Source organism: Antrostomus carolinensis, unplaced genomic scaffold (assembly GCF_000700745.2).
Source record: "Antrostomus carolinensis isolate BGI_N321 unplaced genomic scaffold, ASM70074v2 scaffold210, whole genome shotgun sequence".
Taxonomy (NCBI): Eukaryota; Metazoa; Chordata; class Aves; order Caprimulgiformes; family Caprimulgidae; genus Antrostomus; species Antrostomus carolinensis.
Window position 1 is genome coordinate 55803 of NW_010286251.1, and position 27262 is coordinate 83064.

The 27262-nt window shown below is 40.2% G+C and overlaps 1 protein-coding gene across 1 annotated transcript; it reads right to left on the reverse strand.

The window, feature by feature from the left end:
* Positions 1 to 8374: 8374 nt before the first annotated feature.
* LOC104532172 (cystine/glutamate transporter-like) lies at positions 8375 to 22234 on the reverse strand. Its single transcript, XM_010177338.2, has 6 exons — positions 22088 to 22234; positions 20806 to 20909; positions 20213 to 20309; positions 17054 to 17203; positions 14960 to 15137; positions 8375 to 8442 (listed from the first exon to the last, which is right to left on the reverse strand). Exons 1-6 carry the CDS (start codon positions 22232 to 22234, stop codon positions 8375 to 8377), a joined length of 744 nt encoding a protein of 247 aa, XP_010175640.2.
* Positions 22235 to 27262: the final 5028 nt, after the last annotated feature.

Sequence of the window (27262 nt, forward strand, 5' to 3'; positions counted from 1 at the left end):
ACGTATACGATGATTTCATTTCTAAAAGAAGCAACTCTAAGTGAGCACGGAGATGAGGTATTTTATTACCCACATGTGTCTGCTTTAGATAAAGGCTTTGCATATCCATTTTGGAAAGGATTTTGAAAACAATTTTTGTTTAAAATATGGGCAAAGGAATAAAAATGGGTCAAGGTGCATGCAACACAGGAGATAATTATTAGCATGAGCTATAGCCTGAAGCATTTTAGAGTACACATGCTGCTAGATAAATATGACACTGATGCGGCTCTGTATGCTATCTTCTAAGCTAGAGTGCTTTTCATCATCCAGATGCCTTTGTATGATCTAAAGTAGGGCTGCATGAGACTTGCAGTCAAATGCAGTGCTGTCAGAAAGGTATGATCAATCATCTCTGCCAAGCTGACGATACAGGATCTGATTTAGCCTGCCTCTGACTCATATATTTATTATAAAATCAAAGGTAGCTAGGGTTTAGCATGAGTACAAAGTGCTGGAGTTTTGTTCTGTAGTGAGCTGTTGCATGTGGAACAAGCATCAAATCTCCTGGCGTTTAATGAGTCATTTTAAATATATCTGGCACATGAATTAGCAAACAGAGCTGTGAAATACTAACAGCAGCCAAAAGTAATTTATGAATCCTGAATTGCACTGTGCAGTATGTCAAGTAAAAATACAGCAAGAACTCCCTTAAAAGCTTCCTTGCCTGTCCCAGCTTTCTGGTAATCAGAATACCTTGGAGAACTGCACTGAATGTAATACTCTAAATTAAAAATAAAATAAAAATAAATAAATAAAAAAGCCAGAAAACCTGAAATGTCCCCCTAGGAACAGATAAGAGAGAATTTTTTTGCTCAAGCTGTTGGTAATTGAAAATATGCAAGTAATTAAGTATACATAGATGGTTAATCATAAAATTCACTGTTGTAGTCTTTCAGTTTGTTCAAACCTATGAATATCCCCACAGAGCTTTCATAATCCTCATCAGGGTTTGTCATGTGCCCACATTTTCTAACACAAGGTGGTCATATCCGGACCTCTAATGGGGTGTTGGAGCACAAATGCAAGGATTCTATTAAAACACTGCAGCACACTTGGGATACTCTAGAGAAGCTGAGTATTCGGTGTGATAATCTTTAAGATCCTCTGGCTGCAATCTGCAAACAAAACTATAGGAGCCTTTAAGGGAGGAGGTCCTTGAAAGGCATTAGATCCTTATGTGACCATAACTTGTGATCATGTTGCTTTTAAAAAGTACTATTACAGACTGGAAAACTGATTCTCTATGGCACGACAACTTTCAGATGAGGAAAAATAGGAGGCTTGAAAAAATCAAAAATGGATAGCACTCAGCTTAAAATTAAATACAGATGTCTCAAAAAGCTGGCTTGCAGAGGAGAGGCTGAAAGGAAATGCTTTCAGTGAAAAGTTATTTGTAACCTTCAGTCAGGGTGAATGCAGGAGAATGCACTGGGGAGACAGTTAGAAGAATCATCTGCCCAGGAGCTCATATTTATACCTCTATGATTATCCTCATTTTCTCCCAGAAATTTTGCCAAGTGTGGCAGAACGCACACATATACACAGCTTAAAACACCTCAGGCTCTGCACACACTGTGTTCCAGGCTGCATCGCAAGGCTTTTGGAAAGCCCCCCTCCACTTTAAGCCAGAGAACCTGCCTCGATGCTTTTAAACAGCTTGATACATAGGTACTGTGAAAGCTCAAGTTCTCATGAAGACATTCATCTGTACAAGTCTGTCTACCATGCTATGCATATTCATTGATTAGTATCCTTAGAAATCAGCTGGATATCATAATTAAGACAAGCCAGCACCACTAGGAGCAAATTATACATGTACTTTAGACCCAATTACACTGTAATGACTGAGTAACAAAGAGATATTGGCAGCTAAAACTGTATCAAATATCTTTCTTGAGGTAGAGCCAACAGTACGGGGTCAAATTAGAAAACTATCCCATAATATTTAAACTTCTCATAACAGAGAGGGGGGGGAAAAAAATTCCTAGGTAACAATTTCTTAAAACATTGGACGTACAAGTGGTGATTGTCAAAGCTACCTACTTCAGAAAACCCAGGACTCCAGCTCCTCTTGAACAGAACAAGCTCTGGGCTCAGCAAGGCACCCGTCTGCAGCAGGTGTTAACACTTGTTAACATCCAAAGCACCGACTCTAGGTGCACCCCAAAGGAAGGGATGGTATTTCCCTTTCAAAGGAGATCTAGCTGAATTCCTGGGAGCTGAAAAAGGCCTGCAGAAAAGCTTAGCAGTGGGAAAGTTTTGTAGCTTTGCGCTGCGAGAAGAAAATGAGCTACAGAAGCATCAAATTGATTGTAGCCACACTGCTTTTATAACCATGTTGGATCATCACCAATATGATATTTAGAAAAATATCAAAGCTTTGGTTTAGATCACAACACTGTAGACATTCCTGTTACAGGGAACATAAAGAGGATCCAAACTCTCTCTTTATAAAGTCAATCCTTTGTTGAAAAACATGTTCTACCCATTTGGGTCTTTGTACTTCAAGGAAAAAATTATTTCAAAAGTTCCATTGAATAAAAAGAAAACAAGAAAGCAAATGTAAACAGAATTGGTGTGTCAATTGTAGACACGCTCCCCAGCAGTTCCTTGGCAAAAAAGACAATGACAGAAAACAAATATAAACATGGACTAATATGCAATAAAAACATACAGGCTTCTGAAGGCAAGCAGGAAATTCAACATCAGTTTGCCAAGTCTCAAGGAGTCATCAGTAGGTGTTTAAGGCAAGGAGACCTCCCTCAGTTACTCCAGACTCATCACCACAAAGAAAGGGATAAAAGAGTGTAAGGGGAAGGGAAAAAAACACACAATTGTCATATTCTGCAGACAGGAGCTCCTACCTGGGCACAGGACTATCTCAACCTTGCCACCTCCCTGTGGCAGCACCAGCCTTCCCTGGGGTCTGATCCTACCAGGGGGGAGAGCCAGGCTGAAGGGAAGTCCATAGCACCTTAGGTAGGATACAAGTTGATATGGGCACAAGTGCACTTTCTTAGGGTGGTTGTCCTCACTGCTGTTATGGGGCTTGCACAAAAACCACCTTTACAGACTATATAGAGAGTGAGTAAGTTTAAGAGAGCAAGCCAGTTCAAATGTCTGAAGGTCCAGCGATGTTCCTGAACTGGTGTTTGTTACTGGCCTTATCTGTGCCAACAGCCGTACAGACACTGCAGTCACTGCAGAAAAGACCCCCATCTTAGGAAGCCACCCTATAAGCAACCAGGGGTTATCACACATTGCTCTCCACTTCCCACTGATGGCTTCCTCCTGAGTTCACAATGCCAGACTTTGTCATTCACATCCTTCCCAGAAATACAATTTTTGCACTGGATTTCAGTGTGGTTCCTGCTATAGGCTCTGCTATATGAGTCATCTGTGCTCTGCTGGTCATTAAACACAGTGTTTGATAGGTATGTTGGAAAAATGAAATATCTACCTCCTCCTGAAGAAAGATCAACACCCGTTTTTCTAAGACTTGTACTGATAAAAAGCTGACTGGATCCTGATATACATGTAATGCTTGAACCCAAAATTGTGGAGGTACTGAACACTATGGAAAGTCCTTTTCATCTTGTTGCATCAATATAATTAGCTACCAACCTTGTGGATATAGGTAACTTCCATCTTTTTTCTGCTGAATAACGCTTGAAAAATATTCTTAAATTGAAGGCTGATTTTCCTCTGAAAGTAAAAAGTAGGAGTATACACATTCGTCCAAAGAGTTATATTTACTGGTACATAGTCAAAGGCAGAGGAACCTCTTGCAAGCTAAGTTTTTTGGTTTGGTTTTAATGCAAATTGGAAATATCTCAAAAAGGTAGTTTGTTCTACTCAAAGAAACCTCTAATGCAATTTGAACTGCAAATAAGTAATTCTTAAGGGATAATTGTGATCCTCAGTATCAATCAGTTTAGAACATAAGTGTTTTTAGTAATTTTATTATATCAGCTGCAGTAACTTCGGGTTCATTTCACTCCCATTCAGCTACCTGACATGCCTAAACTAGTCATCCTACCTCCTCCTTCAAGAAAAACAGAGCTACAAGCAATCCCAGAGATCAGTTCATCTCACCTACCCTAAATATCTGTCTTAACAAGGTATGTGTCACATCCTGGGGCAGCTTAGTTTTCTCAGGCTTGTCTTTCTCTAAGCCAGTTTGTTTATGATGTCACGCAGATGCATATTTATATCACATCGGATTAAACACCTTTGTTACTGTACACTGGCACTAAAAGACAACTTTTGAAACGCACAAGTGAGAATAACAATAAGCAGAGTGTAAAGTGAAAGATGTAGCAAAAATTTTAAAATGTGGCATAAAAGTTATGGCAGTTGCTTCATTTTGAATGGCTTTTCCAAAAGTACTTAGAAGTTTTCTCATAAAAATGTAACTTGAATACACGTTATAGCAATATATACAAATACATATATATATACACATACACATGTATACACACTCTCCAATTAGATACTAGATGTTTAGCTGCTGAAGGCACAACTCTGAGCTACCTACCTCTCTCTGCTGTGGAGAGGCTCCACAGCCAGCTCCTAAAACACCTTGATTGATGGCGCAGTATTTTCAGGCAGACCAAAATCAGTGCAGGTTAAGTTAAACACTACACGGCAAACTGCAGCAGCCTGGGAGCTGATTGACAAGGTAAGGAGCTGGGGATAGGCATCACCTTAAAGCATCTTTGCTCCTCAGCCACAGCTGGAGACCGTGGTGTCCCCAGGAAGGTGCTGCCTGTGGGCGGCATGTCAGCACTACTGCTTCACAAACTCCATGCCATCATGTCAAAAAGCACCTCTAAAGCTTTGCAGCTGCCAGGCACGTCAAGGACCTCAGCGTATTTTGTCTTGTACCAAAACCACCTGTGTACAGTGACACAAGAAGGGCACACCACCTATGAGAAGCTCTGAAGGGTGGGTCTGGAAGTATTTCAGGTGACATACACAATTTAGATTTCATCAGACCACAGACACCTCATTTAAAAAAATAAGATTTCCATCTCACCTACTTTGTTTGTGCATAAAGGAGATTACCTGGAGTATCAGAAACAAATTATGAATACCCAGTCTCTGGACAAGGAATGTAATGCTTATGTAGGAGAGGAAGTGGGGACCCTCAGCCTCGCATCTGACAGCCCCTCGAAAGCTGAGGCAGGCTCCTGGGCTGGGAGGGGAGGGCAGGGTTAGATCTGCAGCACGTAATAGCAGAGAAAAGGTCAGTCACATTGTGCCCATGCAGAGCTGGGAGCAAGCTTCAGAAATCAAAACGTGCCCCTCTGATAAAATTATGCCTTAGGCCACATAGCAATCCAGATCAGGAGCACAAAGATAGGTCAGCATCTTTGAAGGCTTCAGATGCTGAACTTTTTCTCTAAGAGGTGTTGTATTAAACCTCATCAGTGCTTGCTACTCACATCAAATGTTCATTCCTGTTGCCTTTGGTGACACTTCTGCTTATACCCCAGAAAAGCAACAAAGCCAAAGAAGAAAAACAGTAGCACCCACCTGAACAAAAAGAAATCTTTTGACAGAGTCCAGTTGCACCAAAAAGGTGCAATAGGCAAGGAAAAAAAAAAATAATCTAAAATTCTCCACAGAAATAGTCTCATGGTCTGACTACCACAGGCCCTACTACAAAAAAAAAAAAAAAAAATATATAAAGTTCCTCCTTTATTCTAAAAGAATTTCATTCATGACTCTGAAGACAATGCTTTAAAAATTAATATGCTTTAAAAGCGCTAGAAAAATAAGTCAATGCTTTAAAAAAAACATTGTAACCCACTTTTCCTCCATTTGTGAGGATCACTTCTGGGTGTAAAAAGAGTTCTTAATACTGAATTTTTTAACACAGGGGACACTCAATTACAATATTTTGTATTGTGATTGTATGTGCTAAAGAAACTAAACCTGAAATTAGAATCTCTGTGCATTTTCAAAATAATAATTTTTTAGGTAATACTTGTTTTTTCTTCTTCTTCTTAAAATACACAACTTCACAATCAATCAGTCATAGGATTTCCCTTGGGACAAATTAACCCCTTCCATGAAATAAAGCTAATATATTATTGATATTATTGATTCAGTGATTGAATCAGGCTTCAGAAGCATTTCTAAACTTTAAAGGAAAATAAAACAACATTCCATTATACTTACAGAGCCCATTTATTTCAAGAAGTTAACACTGCCTACATTTAAACTTTCAAGCAATGTGGCACAACAGGAGTGAATTCATGGAATTAAACAATTGGTGCTGAAAACGTGGCGTCCACACTATCAGCATTCAGGAGGTTTTGGGTTGGACCAGCTCTGGTGGGATCCCACGTGCTCAGCATCCATTAGCGAAGGAGTATGTTCAGTGCACTCCTGGAAAGCATCAGGCAGTTCATTTTCACCAGAGAGAATGCAGTTTCTGTACTCTGAAGATGTTCCACTATGACACAGTCCAAACCCTGGTGAACTGGGATGGCAAGAGATGACCTCAAAAGCAGACTTTGGACCCAAATGTAAATACTAATTAAACAAATGCACTGTCAAGATAAAAATTTCTCTCAAAATGTTTGCCTAAAAAAGTTTCAAATAACACTTTAAGTTACTGTAGGCAGAAAACATTTAAAGAAAAAAATGTTTACATGTTTTCTGTGTCTTAAATTACAGCTCTTCTACATACTCAATTACTCCCATTTCCCTACTTCTATGAAATTCCACCATAGAAATATAAGAAAAACATGTATAAATTTAAGACATTTTACTGTACATCCTTAAAACAGTAGATATTCTGGATATATACAAAACATATACAATACACAGTCTCCCTTCACTGTAGTGGTCTGGCTACTAGTTGTGCTTTTTTCCCAGTTTAGGAGTTTAATGTTGTTTAGTTCCATAAAAGTTTTCATGAAACATGTGATTTGCTGAGAGCAAACAGCTCAAAAAGTAGTGCATTCAATATTTAAGCATTATATTCTTAACAAAGTTTTAATAAACCTTAATCTTAAGGTTGAGTAGTCTTTGACTAACAATATAAAACTGAATTTGTAAGCATTAAAAAAAATTCTTTATCTACAACTATATTTTAAAAAGAGCAAAACTTCAGCTCATATTTGAACCAAATCTCAGCTCAAACATCATTCTGAAGATAAATTCCATTTGATTTTATCAGTTTTGATGGCCTTTCTCTGTTTCTGCTGAGATAAAACCGGGAGGAAGACACTGACAGAGCTCCTGTTCCTTGGTGGTTCAAAACCCAGTTAATTGGAGTGTGCTTGAATGAAAAGCCCACAGATTAGGCACGTATCTTACTCAAATCAATGACTCTGTTGTAGCTTATCTTATACCTTATTCATAAAAAGGTACCACATTTATTGCCATGTCTATACAGTACTCCCACTGGTTGTAGAACCAGCAACTACTATTCATTTCTGCCCACCAACAATGATGTAGAACTTGAAAATTAGGTTTGCCTGAATGATAACTGCAGGTCCGTACACTTCTAAATAGGAAACATTCAGACAGCAATGGAGGTCACATTCAAATGTTTTGACTCGTTTGAAGATTATTATTGCTGTATTTCCTATACATATGTACACAAAGAAACATTGGGAAAAACAGTAATCATTTCCAGGCTGGTAGAAACTTGAACATGTATGAAATTACTGCCCCCAGGCTAACATCTTCCTGTCCTACTGACAGAAATATTAATTCTCAGAAGATGTTCCTATCAGCAATAGTATAACAATTCTGGAATGAAGAAACCTTGAACTTGTCACCACAAAGCTGTGGAAACCGTTGTGCTTCTGCACCAGTGTGCTGGTGTTCTCAGTGAGCCAAAAGAAGTCAAATCAGGCTGTCAAACATTAGTAAGTGAAACTCAGCAGCTTTATCTCACCCTTCCTCTGGTAAGAGTTGGGTTCTTCAGGAACAGCAAGCAGGATACATTCTTCACAGTACACCTGACTATTACTTATACATTGCTTAAACTTATTTTCAGTGACAATGCAACCAAAATCCTAAGTTTGATGAACCTACAGTTTGTTAAAATATGACACTGTAACAAAAGAAATAGTGAAGAGTTGAGTTCCCTTAGAGCACAGGTTCTTCCTTTCTACATGTAAATGAACCACATTAAAAAAAAATATATTTGCAACATCATAAAATACAGTTCTGGTAACTGACTCGCTTGGTATCCATCTCAGCTGTGACTTGTTCCTCCAGTTTGCAGAACATTTGATAGGGGAAGATATCTCCCTACCCTTTTCCTCAGGTTGAAATGAAACACCAAGCCAAAAACTGCATATGAAGATCATGATTTCTGGTCTTCCTCTGATGGGATGACTTCCAAGAGGATTTGCAATGTTACAGTTACCCTGTCTGCAAAGATAAAAGTGTACACATGGGAAATTAGCAGGGGGGAGGAGAAGGCAGAAGCAGCCAGGAAAATTATCTTAGCTGCTATACAGCCCGCTTGCACATACAGTTAACAGAGGTCATATATACCAGGTGCATATATAATTTAAATGTCCAATTCAATTATCTTTTCTTTTTAGCTAAGTTTTCTTTTCCTCTGGTCCAAGACTATGCATATACAATAATAACAGAAGGGTACAGAGACATAAACTTCTTCAATAAAGGTCCGCATGCATTTAAAGGTTTTTCCTGAAGCATGACTACTGTGCATGACTACTTGTAACAAAACTGCAATGTTGAAATAAAAGTCTGAAAAAGTTCTAACAACCTAATTCAGTTGTGCCAAGATACCAAGACCTGTCTAAGGAAAAAAAAACAACACCAAAAACCAATGATTTCAAAGCTTCACAGGTCTACGAATGTCACACATCCTGAGATCCAAAGCAACTTCACAGTGTCTTTTTGTCACTCTAGACGTTTATTTCCTTCTGGTGTTTTTGGTGATTTTCTTGTTAGACTCATAAATGGCACAATTTACATAGAGCATACTAAAAGAGCATTCTCTTAGCACTCCTTTCACTTATCACTTTTTTTAAGTAAACCCTTTTAAAAAACAAGCAGGAGTTTTTGTAAGAGAAAGTTCTGACTTTCCTTGTCTGGCACAACATGTCGGCATTTACACCAGTGTAAAGCGAGGAGGATGAACAGTGCAACTCACAGAAGATATGAACCAAAACTACTTTCCTGCTCTCCTGTCTAAGGCAGATTTTACCATCATTTACTCTTCTCTCTGAAAGTCACAGTTCAGTGCAAAACCAGGTTGCCCTTAGACTATAAACTAAGTGGCAGAGCACTGGGACAGGCTACCCAGAGAGGTTGTGGAGTCTCCATCTCTGGAGATGTTCAAAACCCACCTGGACACTTTCCTGTGCAACCTGGTGTAGGGACCCTGCTTTGGCAGGGGGGTTGGACTAGACGATCTTTCAAGGTCCCTTCCAATCCCTAACACTGTGATTCTGTGATGGGGTCAGAGAGGCTGAGAGTCAACAGGGACTGCATTTTCCTCCCCTACCCAAAGCAGGAACTTCAGAGGTGGACTGAGCATGGCTGGGGTGAAGGGCAGGAAGAAAGCCAGCATCAGGAAGCCAGCAGGGCTTTGCCCCTGACACCTCACCCCTCCAGGTCTGAGGCTGAGCAGAGGAAGAAGAAGAAAAACAGACTTTCTGTCAAGCTGAGCTATGGTGTAACAGCTCTTGGAAAAGGGCATGGCAGCAGAGGGAAAGCCTGGGCATCTTGAGAGCTGGCTGGAATTTTAATCTGCTGTTTGACAAACTGGAGAGAGACACCTGCAGCAAGACCTTGCCCTCCCCGTGATGTGTGTGGCTGCTGCTTTTCCATTTCCACAGGGTAGTTTTGCTCTGTGCTGGGAAGAAGCCATGGAAGAGCAATCAGGCAAGCTGGGGGGCTGGGGTGCCTGCTTGGTTTTTCTGGTTGCAATATACTCAGGATAAGACAGTATAAAGTATTTTCCCCTTAAAAAAGTTCCAATCTTTCTCTAGTCAGTATCTCTGTATTGTCTGCTTTGGGCAGTACCTGGAGTTACAGGACTAACCTCACATTTGCAGAATTGCTTCAACTGGAAAAGACCTTTAAGATCATCAAGTCCAATCATTAACCTCACAGTGACAAAACCCTGTCTAAACCATGTCCCTAAGCACTGTGTCTAGAGGACTCTTAAATACCCCCAGGTATGGGGACTCCACCACTGCCCTGGGCAACCCATTCCTATGCCTTTCAGTAAAGAAATTCTTCCTCAGATCCAATCTAAACTGCCCTTGGTGCAACTTGAGGCCATTTCCTCTCATTCTGTTACTTTACATGGTTGAACAGACCAACCCCCACCTCTCTACACCCTCCTTTCAGGCAGTTGTAGAGGGCAATAAGGTCTCTCCTCAGCCTTCTCTTCTCCAGGCTAAACAACCCCAGCTCCCTCAGTCGCTCCTCATTAGATGTGTTCTCCAGACCCTTCACCAGCTTTGTTGCCCTTCTCTGGACACACTCCAGAGCCTCAATGTCCTTCTTGTAATGAGAGGCCCAAAACTGAACACAGCACTTAAGGTGAGGCTTCCCCAGTGCCAAGTACAAGGGTAAGATAACTTCCCTGGTCCTGCTGGCCACACTATTCCTGACACAGGCCAGAATGCTGTTGGCCTTCTTGGCCACCTGGGCACACTGCTGGCTCATGTTCAGCTGACTATCAATCAACACTTCCAGGTCCCTCTCTGCTGAGCAACTCTCCAGCCACTTCTCCCTAAGACCACTTAACATACCATGACAGCAAAGATGACTCCCCCCTCTGCTTTAAACCCTACTTTTCCCTTTCAAGAGGACAATTCACTCTAAATAAGTCCCAGAGGACAACCTTAATTAAAAAAAAACCCAGACCTGGTATCTATAAGCACCACATAAAGCTAGAGTGAAGAAAGAAAGCAGTCAATGACTGCACATGTATAAGGCTGGACACCAACCCTGTGACAGCAAAATGCTGAGAGGATTTCCTGCAGATCCCAACAGCACAAACCCAACAAAGAGAAGCAAACTGAGCATATAACACTATGTCCTGAGTAAGCGTCTGCTGTTTGTAAACAACCCTGAAAGAGGCATTTTATTATATAAACAGATCTCTTTCCCAGCATGGGCTGAGGCGATGAATAAAGCAGGATTCAACTTTTAAGCTCCTTGCAATTCCATCCACTGTAAAGAAATAGATGTTTTAAATATGAGTCTAAGGTTGGTTTTTCAAGGGAAGAAGCCCAAATGGAAGTTTTCTCAAGCTGGTACCACATGCTTTTACACAGTAATCTGCTTCATAGGATTTGCTAGTCTTGACTTTTTTCATTTTCACATCAGTTCTACAGAAAGCAAGAAAGTGGAGGTCAAATGAAGCCTGTACTAGCTGAAAATAATTTGTCCCAGCACATCAAGTGCTACAGCAAAATTTATTTGGAAGAGAAGAGAACAAAATGTTATTCTCACTGCAAAATACCACCCAGACCCTATTAACCCCACAAACTGTGAAGTTACCTTTTGTTCAATACAGCAATTTGGTAAGGACAATGGGCAATGTAAATGCCATTAAGGACAGTCAAAACATACAGAACAAAGACATTTAGCCTTGGAGAGGATTTCCTGGGTAATCCATTTGAGGGCTCTGCTACTGTAACCAGCTTGAAACCCCTTTTGTAAAGTACTCATCTTCAGGCTGGGTCTCTTATGCCACTACTCAGTCTGGCTGTTCAACAGCTCTCTCCTCTGATCCTTACAAAAGCTATTCTGAATACCCAGTCTAATCTCAAGTGGGGCTGGTCTGTACTCCTGTGGTTTTGAACCAGTGCTGTCCTTTACTTAAATACCCCATGTTCCACACAGGGTTTATGAGCAGCAGTCATCTGTCACCTCCAAAGCACGTCTGGAGAGCTGAAGAAGTCAAGTTCCCCAAGAAGGTGACTCTACAAATGGGTCGAGAGCCTGACAGCACTCTGTTTGTGCACTGAGCTGTGCAGATGGAGCAGGCTGGGAATAGCCCTGTTAGCACGGTGCAATGTTCAGACTAACAGGCTTTGACTCCCCTTGTGCAACTACGTGAAATGCTTTGTTGAAGTAGGTTGGATCTATCACCTTCTTTGTCTAGAAAAATCTGTTATCTTCTCAAAGAAGAAGATACTCAGATAATCTGGCAAAAATCTACCTCTTAAATGACAAACCCATTTTTTCATGTTGTCCTTGACTTCATCTCTGGAATTGCTCTTTCATGCCTTCGTACACCTAATGCATATTGCTTCAAGCTTAGAATATTAAGCTTGTAGCTGCCCAATGACTTTTCTATATCTCACAGAGGTACCTTAAGTGAATTTATCCTCATTCAATGCCTTTGAAAAATGCTCTCAGGCTATACAACGGAGCTCCCTTAACAGTCACAAAATAGTGCCAGTTTAATGACTCCACACAGAAGGTTTATTGCTTCTTCTGAGAAAAAAAAAAAAAAGAATCTTTCTATTAACAAGTGAATCTCCACTCTGCTCCACCCCAAAACTGTCAGCATCAGCTTTCTGTCATTACTTTTGTTATTTGGGGAATAACAATTGCAAAGCAAACAAGCTGTTTCACCCACTGACTGGCATCCACTGCTTTCCCCTCTGAGCCAGTACGCTGTGTCCATCCGTAGATATTACCACGGGCAGCAGGCCTTCTTTCTGGGAGGAGAATTTTGTGTTATCTGAAAAGCTACAAGATTCACCTGCATTGTCAGAGCTGGCAGAAAAAGCTTCACATCTACCCAGTCTACCTTAAAGAGAATAGGTTTTTTTTTTCTCTCAGCCAAGTAATGCAGTTCAACACTGGCATCCTGTGGTCAGAGATTCAAGTAACTGCATTTCAAAACCTCTGAGACTTCACAGAAAAATGACAAAAATCTCCTGGGTTTGATAAGGGAAAATTTCTAGTCCCTGAATGTCAAGGCTAAGAAATTATAAAGAGATTAAAAAAACCCACTATTTAATAGAAAATCATTTTGCATACAACTGTTTTCATTCACAGTGGAGCTTTCTACCCATCACCAGAACATTGCACTTAATTTATAACTTTATGGATATAAAATTAGGAAGACCAGAGCATGCTAGCCTTAAACTAACATCTTTTTCTGTAAATACTTTCTGCCCTATTGTCTATGGACTTTCCAGCATGAATTGAGACAGAAATTCATAGATCCTACAACAGATAGAATATAACTATATAACCCATATTTATATAGAGGAAAATACATATAAAAAGTTATAGTATAATAACATACATATGAAAACCCCATTCTTTTCTTGTGAGCAGTTAATTTTAAAGCATCCCTTAAGACTGAAGCACAGAAGACAACATGCATTTTTGATTGAGCACCTATACAAATAAACAATTTTTAGTTGAAAACTTTCATAGATCGAGTTTTCCTTTTGCAGTAGAATTTCTTTCAGTTTTGTTAAATAAATTAGCCATCAGTTCCTCAAATATTTTGCCTATATTCTGGTTTCTTGCTTTGACCATTACCTCCATTTCAGAAACCTAGCATGCTGAACAACAAAAGAGAAGAATGGGCAGCTGTAATAAATTATACTGATTTCTTTCTAATTGAAATGCTCCAAGTAACCCTCCTCCAACACATCAGAACTTCCACAAATGCTTTCAAAAACTCTCAGAAATGGTATAAAAATTATTCTCAGTGTATTTCAGGTGTTAAATACACCAGCCAAGTCAAGCAGAAGTCATTTTTCATGAGGCACAGAAACAATTTCCAGAGAGGTGTGTCAGGCACAGTACATTTTGCTATCGTTTTGTCGGGAGCTGCTGCTAAGGACAATATCCCCATACCAAGCCTGCCTGAGACTGTCCCATTCCAATACTCCTTAGTGATCCACAGACACATGGTCTCAGCAGTGAGCACCAAGCCCATCCTGTCATCACAATTCTGATGACTGATTCTCCTAGGAGTGTAATACTGTCTCTATTAGCATAGGCCAATGGCCAGGGGAGGGAGGTGGGTGATTTCAAAGGAATTATCTGTTTGTAGGGGAGGAAAGGGAGAAAGGGACGAGGGGAGAAGCACAGAATCATAGAATGGTTTGGGTTGGAAGGGACCTTTAAAGATCATCTAGTCCAAACTTCCTGCAGTGAGCAGGGACATCTTCAGCTAGATCAGGTTGTTCAGAGCCTTGTCCAACCTGACCTTGAATGTTTCCAGGGATGGGGCTTCTACCACCTCTCTGGGCAACCTGTGCCAGTGTTTCTGTAAGAAATTTCTTCCTTATATCTAGTCTGAATCTCCCCTCTTTTAGTTTAAAACCATTACCCTTTGTCCTACCACTACAGGTCCTGCTAAAAAGTCTGTCCCCATCTTTCTTATATGCCCCTTTTAAGTTCTGTAAGGCTGCAATAGGGTCTCCCTGGAGACTTCTCCAGACAGAACAACCCCAATTCTCTCAGCCTTTCTTCACAGGAGAGGTGTTCCATTCCTCTGATCATTTTTGTGGCTCTCCTCTGAACTCAATATCTTTCTTGTGTTGGGGGCTCCAGAACTGGACACAGTACTGCAGGTGGGGCCTCATGAGAGTGGAGTAGAGGGGGAGAATCACCTCCTGTCACCTGCTGGCCATGCCTCTCTTCATGCAGCCCAGGATACGGTTGGCCTTCTGGGCTGCATCCAGTCATTTAAAGTCAATCACTAGCTGAAGAATAGGATTGCTGTAAACGTATCTCGTTTGTTAGTGGACATTGATTGTAACCGGCAGAGCGATGCTATAGCATGCGCCAAAAAGAAACTTGCATTGTCATCCCCAACTCAGAGCAGCTGAGAGGGTCAATAGGGAGGATTTCACAACACAAGGAGCCCTGAGAAATTCCCAGACTCAGCATGAAAGAGAGGAATCCCACCGGGCCTTACCTAGGAACTTTCTGAACCACTTTGGTTTCTTGTCCCATACAATAAAGAGGTAGTAGGCAGGAACTCCTGTCAGTGTTATTGCAAATCCAATCCCTGTATTCACTGGATCAGAGTAAAGTGACAGTGCAACCATGAAGAGGCAGGTGAAGGAAAACAACGCTGGAATAAATAGAGGCACCTGAAAAATAACCACACAAAGAACCATTACTTTCCATTGACCTTGTTATTGAATGACTATGGCATTTAATGTTCCATGAAACGTAAATTGGATAAAACCCAGAAGTACAGGATAGTTCTGGAGAAATATGGGCATCTAGAACGTGCACACAAAATGTCAGTGACTGCAGGAACCAAGCTATGCAGAATGCTATGCAGTGAGTACCATACAAGTCTTTTAATTACACACTAAAACACTACAGTGTTTTACATCCTTTAAAATCTAAGGGCTGTAAATAACTTACATCACGAAAGTCCTTTCTCTAATCCCCTAGTAGATAAGTAAGCAGTACTAACTGCAGTAAAGATTTCCTCTTTGATAATTACCTATTAGAAAACATTTTAAAACACAACCAGGAGCTCAAGTCACCTTTTAAAACTATTAGGAACATATTGATTTTCTTCCTAAGGTAAAAATCAAAATCTAGCAGGAAGAGAGCGAATTAAACACCAATTTGACTAGTGATAAAGATATTTGATAGCACTATGCAATTGATAGCTACTTAAAAAGCACTTTCTGACTGTATGACTGATAGCACTACCAGTGTCAGTACTGAAAGTACAAAAAATAACAATATTAATTCTCTCAATTTTCAAGAACGCCACTACAATCACTATGTTAGCATCTCTCTGAAGGAAACGCCTACAGGCATGGCTTGTGAGATGTTTGATGTAATGGAGAATTGGAGAATTCCTTGGAGATTATTCTCTTCCTTTCATGCCTTGAAGCACTACTGTTCCTCTTTTGTGCACCCTCAAAGCATTTTTTTTTTAATCAAAGCAAAACAGGTTGGGCTGTGACCTTCTTATTTACAGAGACACCTACAAGAATGCAACGGCGCACATTCTTAGTTCACAAAATAGGCTTCTTGGTAATATATAAATAGGGATAGATTCCTCTTTTTTTTTCTTAATGGACGTTATCTTTCCAGATACACAATGGGACAACATACTTTGTAAGATCTTACTTAAAATGAAGCAAGAAGAATGGCAGAACCAAGGCCAAACCAGCTATTGTTCAATGGGACAGACTAACATTTTCTTTCTGAGTTCACAATAACTGTGTCTGCCAATCCATTGCAAATCCCAAATATCATAATAATAGCAATAGCAACTTATTTGCACATCAAATTGGCATATCAGATAGTGGATAGGCAATGAAATAAAAGTTTAATATTAATTCTTATGCCAGACATGAATTTTGATGGGAAAATTATTCAGACTTTTATCAAAGGAAACATTAAAATAGAGGACTGGCTGAAAATCAGGTTGGCGCATGTAACCCAAATATTTGCAGTTTGAACCCTATGTGACTACACAGGTCTAGAGGTATTTAGAGGTATTTAGAAGTATCTGAGAAGAAACTTCTTTACAGTGATGGTAACAGAGCACTGGAACAGGCTGCCCAGAGAGGCTGTGGAGTCTCCTTCTCTGGAGACATTCAAGACCCGCCTGGACACCTTTCTATGTGATCTCATTTAGGTTCCTGCTCCAGCAGGGGAATTGGTCTAGATGATCTTTCAAGGTCCCTTCCAATCCCTAACATTCAGTGATTCTGTGATTCTGTATTTTCACACAGCTTGCATCACGCTGCCTCAGTGTCACTTTGGCTTAGCAGCTTCAGTCACTGCCCCCCAAGCACCAGGGGGAATAGGCAAGAATTCTCTTTCAGAAGGGAACACAGCTGGAGTAGCACTGGGGAGCTTGCAGGAAAACACAAGGATACCCTCCAGTGCAAAAGACTATTTTCTATTAACTCCATTTTTTTCTTGAAAAAGAGGTTAGCTTTCTACACCAGAAAATGCTCCTTTATTGTCTGACTACACAATAGATAGGAGGGAGAAGGATTCATGTAAAACAGTAGAGAGCAGAGGTTACCTTGAAAGGACGAGGCATATCAGGACGTTTATATCTGAGATAAATCAACCCAGCAACTACTAGTCCAATAAAAAGCCACCTGGCAAAACTGAGGAAATTCAGGAGGCTGTAGAGATCCCCATTGAATAACATTATCATTGTGAGAGGATGCTGCAAAAGAAATTCAGAGCATGAGAGAGGTTTACTGGATTGATCTTGACTATTTTACAGCAGCAACATCAATTTTTTCCATGGGGACGAGCAGCACAGCCTTTTGCAGAAACACCTGAGGGCCAGAGACTTTGGGCCTGCCTTTGTCATGCAATCAGGTGTGTGATCAATACCCAGCTGTCCCCTGAGATCACATTTGATCAATATATATCTGTCCTGTGTGGCCATATGTGATCAATACATATCTGTCCCCTGTGACCCAGACAAATACACAGGCACACAGCCCACTGCATCACCCAAATGCTTGAGCATCCTGGGCACCATTCTCATGGGATCTGACAGACGTCTCAGTCCACTGCAGTTTTACTTGGTGGTCACCGGTGCAAATGATAAGAGCAGTTAAATTTTAGTCACATTTGATTGTATGAAAGCAGATCAAGCAGTCCTGTGGAAGGAAAAAGCCTTATAGTCCCCCCAGGCAGCAACAGGGGAGCACAGCAGAGAGGACATGGTACGAGGTAGCTACACACCATGGGATGCAGCACACTGGATTCCCACCAGCTTGTATTTGCAGTGTACCTTTCAGGCTTGCAGGGTGCAGACTTATTGCACGTTGGAATTGCAAACATTTCTAAGCAGAGAGAAGCGTTTAGCTGTCACTCAGACAGCTACTGAACAGCAAGAAGGAGAGGGGACACTGGAATAAATACATTTGCTCATTAAAAAGCTGTTCTGCGATACAAGGCTTCTGTAAGGCAGGCAAAAGCTTATGTATAAACTAGAGCCTTGAGCCCTGGGTTAGATGATTAGTGTAGGCTACAGGGATCTATTTCAGGGTAATCTCTGGACAAAAGCAGGATATTTATAGTTTGGATGGACTCTGCAGGGTAGTCCACACTGCTCACATAAGACACCCTATGCCTGCAGTGACAGAGTCCTTGCGTTTGGGGATGAAGGAATCAGTCAACTTCACTGTAGCTTTTATGCTTCAGCAAGAGGGAAGATGCTGGCAGCCACAGCCTCTCTAGGTTTATAACGAGGCAACAGGTGAAATCAACTGCAGATGCAGTAAAATGCTGGGCTAAATCTTTCTGTAATGACAACTAGCTTAACTAGCTTGTATTAGTTATCTAGACTCATAGCTTCTCTCTCTCTTTACCTTTTCATTTTTTTTTTTTAGGAAAAAAAACAGAAGACAGCATGGATTTAAACCAGAAGGATCAATATTTCAAATATGGGTCTCTGGCTTCCAGCCTCTAATGACTTACATAATCCTTGTTTCTTTACACACAGATATTAAGCAAACTCCTTCTCTGTAAAGGTCAAAGGAAATTTTACCACTGAATTATATTGGGCAAGATTTCTTCTATATAGACTCAGCCCCTAAAAGTTTGAAAGCTCAGTTATAAGCATGATAATGCAAGAAAGGGCCACAGACAGTGAAGGAGAGCTATCAAGAAAAAAAAAAATAGGGTTACAATCAGATTGCATGATTTCTTGGAGTTGCTATGCACAGATGTACCAAATACCAGGACATACGTACATAAACAGATCCCTTAATTCCTAAAAATGTTTTTTTATTTAACAAGCCTCAAACACTGAACAAGCTCATTTTCTCAGTTTCTCTTGAAGAGCTCTTTCCTATCTTACAATATATAGACCTGGGCAGGAGAAATAAAATAGGAAATTACTAAAATACAGGCTATTGATGCAGAATATATCCTGCAAGTACTGTAGTTGCCACAAGGTAAGAAAAAAAAATTACAGTCTCTGAAGGAAAGCCATCTTCATATAAGAATTTGACTTTTTCAAAGGAAATCAATGCAGTGGTGTAACAGGACCAGATGCAATAGCAGAAAACATCTTTCAGAAAAAAATAATATATTAATACATTTTGTGCTTTTCATTCCACAGAAAACAGTCAATGCAATTCACCCAAAAGGTATGACTACTTCAGCGCAAAGAAAGAAAATGCAAAGGAAATGCTTATGTAAAATGAATTCCATTAAAATTTTTCGCTATAATCACGCTGCCTAATTTTCAAAATTTGAATGCCTACAGTTGCTTGCGCAGAATATAAAATTCAACACTTCAGCTGACACTTCAGAAGTGAGCTTATAGGCATCTATAGCAAAAACTGATTTAAATTCCAGTACAAGCATCTGAACTTACTAGTGTACTCTCATAGATGCACACACATCTGCTATAGCTAAAACTCCCCACAGATGCTGAGGTCTGTCCAGATACATTACAGCCATCGGTCCCAAAAGAGGAGCTGAACACCCATGGTTACAAAGACTGCAAGCAGAAATCTTGGCTCTGTGCAAACTGAGGTTTGAGCTGGGTATTTTGACATTTTTGTCCTAACATTTTACCACACAAATTATTCTGCAATGCAAACTAACAGTCAACATTTAGCTTTGCCACTATTTTAGAAGTCAGTAATAGGATTTCCACTATAACACTGGTGTCTTTCCTTAGACAATTCACAGACTATTGCCCAGGCACACGTTCTCTCATTTTTTTAATCACCTTTACACTGCACTGCTGAGGGTTCCCCTTCCATTATCTTAGTGCATAATTGTTTGCATTTTTCACTATAAGGTAGTATAATGAGCCTTTAGGGTGCTCCCAGATGCTGGTGTTTAGCTGCACTTTCAGTTAAATGAATCCCTTTTTTTTGTTTGTTTGTTTTTTTGTTTAACTGGAATTTGTTTCTCTGAAAGGGAACCAGCCCATCACTAGCAGGTCCTCAGAAATAAAGGGCAATAAAACATGAATTAGGCTGCAGCGATAGGCATTCAAGTGCTACTGACAAGATAGCAAGGAGATGATAAAATAAGAACAACTCCCAAATCTCATTCCTCTCTTTACTGTCCTCTGCCCTGCCCAAAGCCCATGTACACATTAATAAATGAGACTCAAGCAGTGCCCAAATTCTGTTCGAATCCTCTGGAGTGAGCCTGTAATATGAATTCTTGTGCAGGAACATTTGTTTGTATGATTTACCAAAACAATGACAGCTGGCAGAGGAGTGTGCTTGCGGACATGAATCATGGAGAGAATTTCCGGAAGGTGACCCTCGCGGGATGCAACGAAGAACATCCTGGTGGGAAATAAATGTGGACAGACTTTAAATGTGCTCATTACTGTGACTAGGCAAAGCGGCTCATGAAAGTCACAGAGCACAGAGGCACTTCCTAGGCTTATTGGAGGTATTCTGAATGAAAAGACTAGTAGGAGAAGCTCATACGCAAAAATCAAAGTCATCTCTGAACACATCCCCTCCTTATCTTAGTGTGATTAGTGTTTGGAATTCGTTAATATTTTCCCTCCAATTTCCCTCATTTACAAGAAACAAAACAGCTATTAATTAAGTGCTACACTGAGAGGGATCCCTTTCCAAGCCATTCAAAGAGTTTTAACAATAAGATACTAAATTCAATGGGAACAAAATGAGAAAAAGCCCCACACCCAGTAAACTACTTAGTCATTTTTAATTTCCTGCGGAAGGAATGAATCCTACTCTCCCTGCTCCTTGCTTCCTCACTTTCAGTGTACACCCCATGCCTTTTATCCCCAGTAATATTAGCAATGCTCACCTGGAGACGGCAAAAATGCCACCATTCATAGATCCAAAGCAGGAGAGAGCAACAAATACTGGTACAGCTAAAGAAAAGCTTCCCATTAGTCGTTCAGCAAAGGTCTGTTAGAGGAGAGAGAAACACACAGTGATTTTTCAGAAAACATGAAAGTAATTCTACTCTATTAACAAATTATTAATAAGTATGGTAAGTTTTATTTATAGCCCTTTTCTCCATCCCTCACTGAAAGTTGTGCTGTGCATTTGTTACCTCTTATTTTGTGACACCAAAGCTACTGCAGATGAAATCTCCCACCCTTATGCCTGACTGTGCCTGGAAGATCACAAGTTGAGGCAATGCTGTGGAGGCCTGATTTATTTAAGTTTAGACCATTATGATTCAAAAAAAAGAAAACTCAATCTGAATGGATCAAGGTCTGAGCTGCATATATATTTTTTTTTTTCTTACAGCCTTCATTTTACTTAGCTGATGCTACTCAGTGGTATAGTCCATCCATTCACACTTTATTGTTCTAGGTTAACAGAAGAGCTGTATTTGGGAGTTTTGGGCACCACAGGAGACATGCACAATTTTCTTCAGGTTTGCAAAACATTTTGTTTCTAGATCTCCCATGAGCTACAGAATTTGGTCATTTTTTAAATGCCACATCGATTGAAATAGCCACAGGCAGTGTCACTACTGGAAAGTAAAGAGAAAATTTTATTTTCTCATTGCGAGCCAGATACCATAAATATAAAAATCAGTGTTATCATCACAATTCAGCAAGAACAATCAAAGCAGCATTTCCAGCCCAGGTTGCCTTGTAACTCCTTCCCAAATGAACTCCAGTATTCACAGCAACCCCCTTCCAAAGTACTTGGGACGCATGTTGTGCAGAGACAGCATTACCACTTCTTGCTACAAAAACCAGTTCAGAGCTTCCACTTCCACAAATATCCGTGTTTCCCGCTGCCCAGGAGTTCAGTCTACAGTTTAGCAAAGAATTTTTCAAGCATGTACTCGGCTATAAAATTTAAGTCCTATTGACTTTGTTATATCAAGTCAATAAATATGCTCTAACATTACATTACAAATGCTGTTGGTGGCCTTAAATGCAATCCCACTCATCAGTCAAAACTCAGACTAAGATCACTAGGATGCTAATACTTGGTGTAAAAGAGGAGCCATATAAAAGCCCGATTGGATGTGTCCCCTCAACTTTTTTCCCTGGAAATAAGAACATATCAACAAACACAACTGCAGCAGGGATATAGCTTTGTATTTTTCTTCTGTGACTTACCACTGCTACAGCTTTTGAAAGCAGCAATTCCCCAGCACTGATTGTAGTGAAATAAGCCACGTTTGTTAACACATAGCCAACTGTGACGACAATCATTGAAATGCATATTGCGAGAGGTATGTTTCTGAAATACACAAGGTAGCTCATTATTTTGCAATCTGCTTGCTATTCCCTGAACATGAAACAAATAACATGAGAAGAAGCCACTAATGATGGTGAATGCACATTTGGTGATCCTGAAATATCATCATTAGCAACTACCAGTATAAAATAACACATCTAAACAAAACCATCTAGACAAAGCAAATTGGTTTATAATGAAGAGGTGAGAAACCACTTAAGGGAGGAGTCCTTTGGGGACGCCAAGAGCTTGTGGTCCCCTTGCTTCAAATATAAGAAATATGGCCCATTTGAGCTGCCTACTCATATTGACTTGCAAGCTGATCCCAATAGGAATGCAGCAGGTATCAGTGCTAGAACCAGCAATAAGGCAGATGGTAGAGGCAGGTGATGTAGTTCACTGTCTATTGGGAGAGAAATCACAGTGGCATCTCCAACACACCTACTGGCACTCAATGACTGACAACCTGGAGGTGGTTCAACATCTTGAGTTGGACTAGAGGACTTTGAAATGTCCCTTCCATTCCAAACCATTCTATGATTCTATGATCTTCCTCCTGGATGCCAAAACACCTAGCATGTGAAATTCTGCCCTCTCCTCCTCTCTGCAATTCTTCCCTTGTACACCTTACTATACCCTAATTATCTTCCTCATTATACAGGGATACATGAGGGCAGAATAAGACACAGAAATATGTACAGTACAAATAGTACTGAACACTACAAAACCCCTGACATCTGAACAAGAACAGTAACGCACAAATAAATAACACCACCAAACTTTTATACAGTATGTCCTCCCAGTCAGCAAAGCACAAAAATAGAATTATTTCTATTTTAAAGAAGAGGAACAGGGGTACAGTGAATTTGTCCAAATCCACACTGCAGGCAAATGTTCGAGTTCGGAACAAAACCCAGATGTTTCAAGTGTTTCTTTTCACTTGATATCATTGATATTTGCATCACACCAAGAAGAGACTCAGATCTGAAACCAATTTAATTCCAAGGTCCTCTAATTCCAAGGCCGAGAGTTGCAGTGGGGAAGACACAGTATGCACATTCCCTCTGAGAGCTGAGAGCTCCTGCTTCGTGGCCAGCTCCCTCCGGCTGTCTATATTAAGACTGCTTTTGAAGAGACGCAAAGGTTGCCACATTTAGAGAACTTTGTTGTGAAGGTCACCCCATCAGGTGAGAGAAAGGAGGGACAGAATGAGGAATTCTGGTGTCCCAGAAGAGATCACATGCACAGTCCTGAAGAATTATTATAATTACCTCAAAGTAAAAGGTGTTTTGAAAATCAACACAAAGTTTCATCATTTTCTGATTTTTTTTTTTTCTCAGAGAGACAGAGGTGGGTCAGAATTTAAGGATTCTCTTTACTATCAGTCCTTATTTCAAGAAATCCTTGATATCACTATGTCTGTATGCTAATGCCTGTTTAGAGCTGAAAAGAAGCTCTACACCGAGACTAAATAAATCAACCAAGACAATACCACTGTTGTACATCTTGTCCACCTTAGAAACCATGGTGTCAAATACTGTCATTAACCCAGACACACAGGTAGGTAGGTAAGAGGCTCGTGCCATATTGCAGCACTAAATCCAGCAGACACAATGATGCTGTGTTAACCCACTGCTACCTGACACACGTGGTCTCAGGTGAAGAAGCTGGAAGGAGGGGAGTCAGTCAGCTTGTAGGGTGTGCTTGTTGATGGAGAAGGCAATGGCAAGGACCAGAGCAAACAGCCTAGAACACAATTGCTGTATTGCTGGAAAAAACACAAAGTTACTGACTCAAGAAATACTGCAAAACCCTGTGTTGATTATCTGTCTGTGCAAAAACTGGGTTGTGTAGGTCAGTTGCCAGATATTTTGCAACTGGTTTAGTTAAGCTTCTTACCTGACCTGGGTGTCAATTGACTTCAATTCACTTAGCATCTGATTCAAGGTAGGGATAAATGGTTTCAAAGCCTCTCAGAACAGAGGTTTTAATTATAACTTTCTCCATCACAGTTGAATGCTTCAACTACCAGGCTATTGGATAAACAGCACTTATTCCAACCTTAAAAAAAAAAATGTTTCCAGCCAAAGATAGCAAATTTGTACTATATTCACAAATACCATTTGAATGACTGAAACCACATTGTTAAACTTAACAAACTATCTTTGTTCATTCTAGCTCTTACTAAACACCTGCTTGCCATATTCGCTTCTAATTTAAAGCTCAGTCTTATTTAATCTAAAACAAAGTGGCAGTTCAAAACCAAAAAACAAGGTGGGGGTGGGGGGGGAAATCATGCTTCCAAACATGACCATTTTCTTAGCACTGCAGGTCCTGCCTTATTATGCTGAAGAGCACCAACTCCCTTGGATAGTAATACCAACAACAACAACAAATAAAACCACTCAGGATAAGACTAAAAACCAAAAAACCAAGCCAGAACTAGTCAACAAGCACTATTCTTTTAAAAGCCTGCAGATCATAACTCATGCCTGGAGCAGCACAAGGGATGCTGTGACTTCTAAGCTCCCCAAGTCCTTGTCCTCTGAGCAAAGCAAGCACTCAAGTTGCCTCTCCTCTTGTCTCCTGGAAGGAGCAGGCCTTCAGAGAGCTGCCATACCTTCACACCCAGCCCTTCCGAGTGCTGCTTATTAGGCACTGCTTTCAGTGACAGATTGAGACAAAAATGACAGGTCAATTTTGAGCTTTCAGGAATGCATAATGCAGTACTGCTCATTTCTCACTGACGCCTCTGTTCAGATTTACACTTGGTCCTCGAATCATCTGAAAGCACAGACAGACACGTACACACCATTTGTAAAACCTCTAAGAGCTTTAATTGTATCTTTTCTAGCCATCCAATTTAAGAGGCAGTTCCCAGTTTGGAACAGGATACCATTATCAAATTCTCTGCTATGAACTACAGTCATTGCACTGGAATAAAAACTCTATTGCCATTAGCATTAGAGATTACCTCCTTTCCTTGGAGGACTACTGTACCAAGTTTCTGGTATTTTAGGTATTCTCTTAGATTTCCAAATCTTCTTTCCAAATCAGAAAAAATCGTACCTAAGTTCTACTCTCTGATAAATTGCTTCTATCGATGCAGATTTCACCTTTTAACTTCTGCATCCTATGAATCAAACACAACACAGGGTGTTAGCACACCAATCAGCCATTTCTGCTACAATGCAAATTCACATCTGCCAAACAGCTAGCTGAGAGTTTTGGACAAGAGGATGCCAGAAAAGAAAAGAAAAAAAAAAAAATATTTTTCACTTTAAGACTTTGATTCATTGAAGATAAAAGGTTTTTCATAGGAAACCTGAGCATTGAAGAATGACATTTCTTAAGAAAAAATCCTAGAACCAAGACAGAAAGCTCATCCAACCAGTAAAGACCTCAGAATGGCCAATGGCTTGAAAAACTTAGCATTGTGTGCGCTCAGATACAGTATTTTATTTACCTAAGGCAGGGCTCAGACTTGAACTTGTACTGAAGCAGCTACTGGTTACAGTAGGGCAGTGCTTGCCTTTTGCATTTCATCTCAGAATGAAATCTCAATAGATTTCAAAGTCAAGGGAAACTATTTTCAAATCAGCTGTTTTTCTGAGTACATCTTCAGGTGCTGACATTAGCCCCAAACATAGACAACGATTTGGAAGTGTCTCAGGGGTTACTGTCAAGACGATATTCAAGCAGGCTGCTCCTCAAGTAGAAGAGGAAGCTGTTGCCAGCAAAGTCTTTTGCAATATTAATCTCTCCTCCCAGAACTTTGAAGAAAAACAGTATCAAAAAAGAAAAAAAAAAAAAATGAGGAAACCTGAATCAGGAAAATAATGAGACTATAATTAAGAAGTCTTTATAGAATTAGATGAGAGACAATTAGGGTAGTTTTTCAGCATCTGAGCATTGAGGAAAACTGAATTAAATCTCCACACATTTTAAGATTTACCCATCCCTAGCCACTATTTAAAGCCAGATTTTCCCCTTCTGCCCTATACAGAAACCGATTGGAAAGAAGAATCGCAACTGCTCAAATGAAGAGCCCATCTACCATGCACTTCCCAGAAAAAAAAAGTCACTGAGGAGTCTACCATCACAGAGAAATTCAGCGTTAGTAATACAGCTAGTCCATCCTGGGCTGAAATGCATTGCCAAGCTATGCTGTATATGGCTTGGAAACAAATTTCCTTCTTTCGAGAGCCCGTAAAGGGTCATGAAACCAGGGCACAGGGTTCAGTTAATCAGGATATCCACTGGGGTTTGCATTTGACCTTTGGTGTTGCAGAATCATAGATCTTCTGATAATCTGCTCTGCTACTGCACTACCTCCTACAAATATTTTTGAGAGGAAAAAAACCACAAAGACCAAGTAAAGGGGTGGAGGGGAAGTAAAAAAAAAAAAAAAAAAAAAAAAAAAAAAAGGAAAAGAAAAAGAAAGTCAGAGTGAGAACCCAGGGATAAGGAAAACAATGTCAATAAATCAGCCAAGGCACATTCCCAGAAGTCTACAGCTCATATCCCAGCTTAATGACAACTTTTAGAACAACAAACAGTGAGTGCTAAGAGCTGTGAACACTGCGGGCTGTTCTTTCTATGAAATTACAAGCACACAGTCCAATCTGCCTCACCCAGTCAGCTGAGTTCACAAGCATGAAATACATTATTGCCACATCCTCTGTTGTTTATAGGTCATACCAAAATAATGTCCTTGAACCTATTTCAAATTCAGGTTTTACAAATTCTCAGTTTGATTCAACTGTCCTGGGAAAAGTTGCGCCAGAGGGACCCAGCCAAGAAACATAAATAAGAAGGTCTAAACAAATCAATTAATTACAGGTAAAGTTAGGTGAGATAAACCACTTCTTCACGGTGTCCTGGTTTCAGCTGGGATAGAGCTAATTTTCTTCTCAGTAGCTAGAATAGCACTCTATTTTGGTTTCAGTATGAGATTTGGTATGAGAAGAATGTTGATAACATACTGATATTTTTGGTTGTTGCGGGGAAATCAAGGATTTTCCAATTTACCATGTTTGACAGTCTGCAGGTGC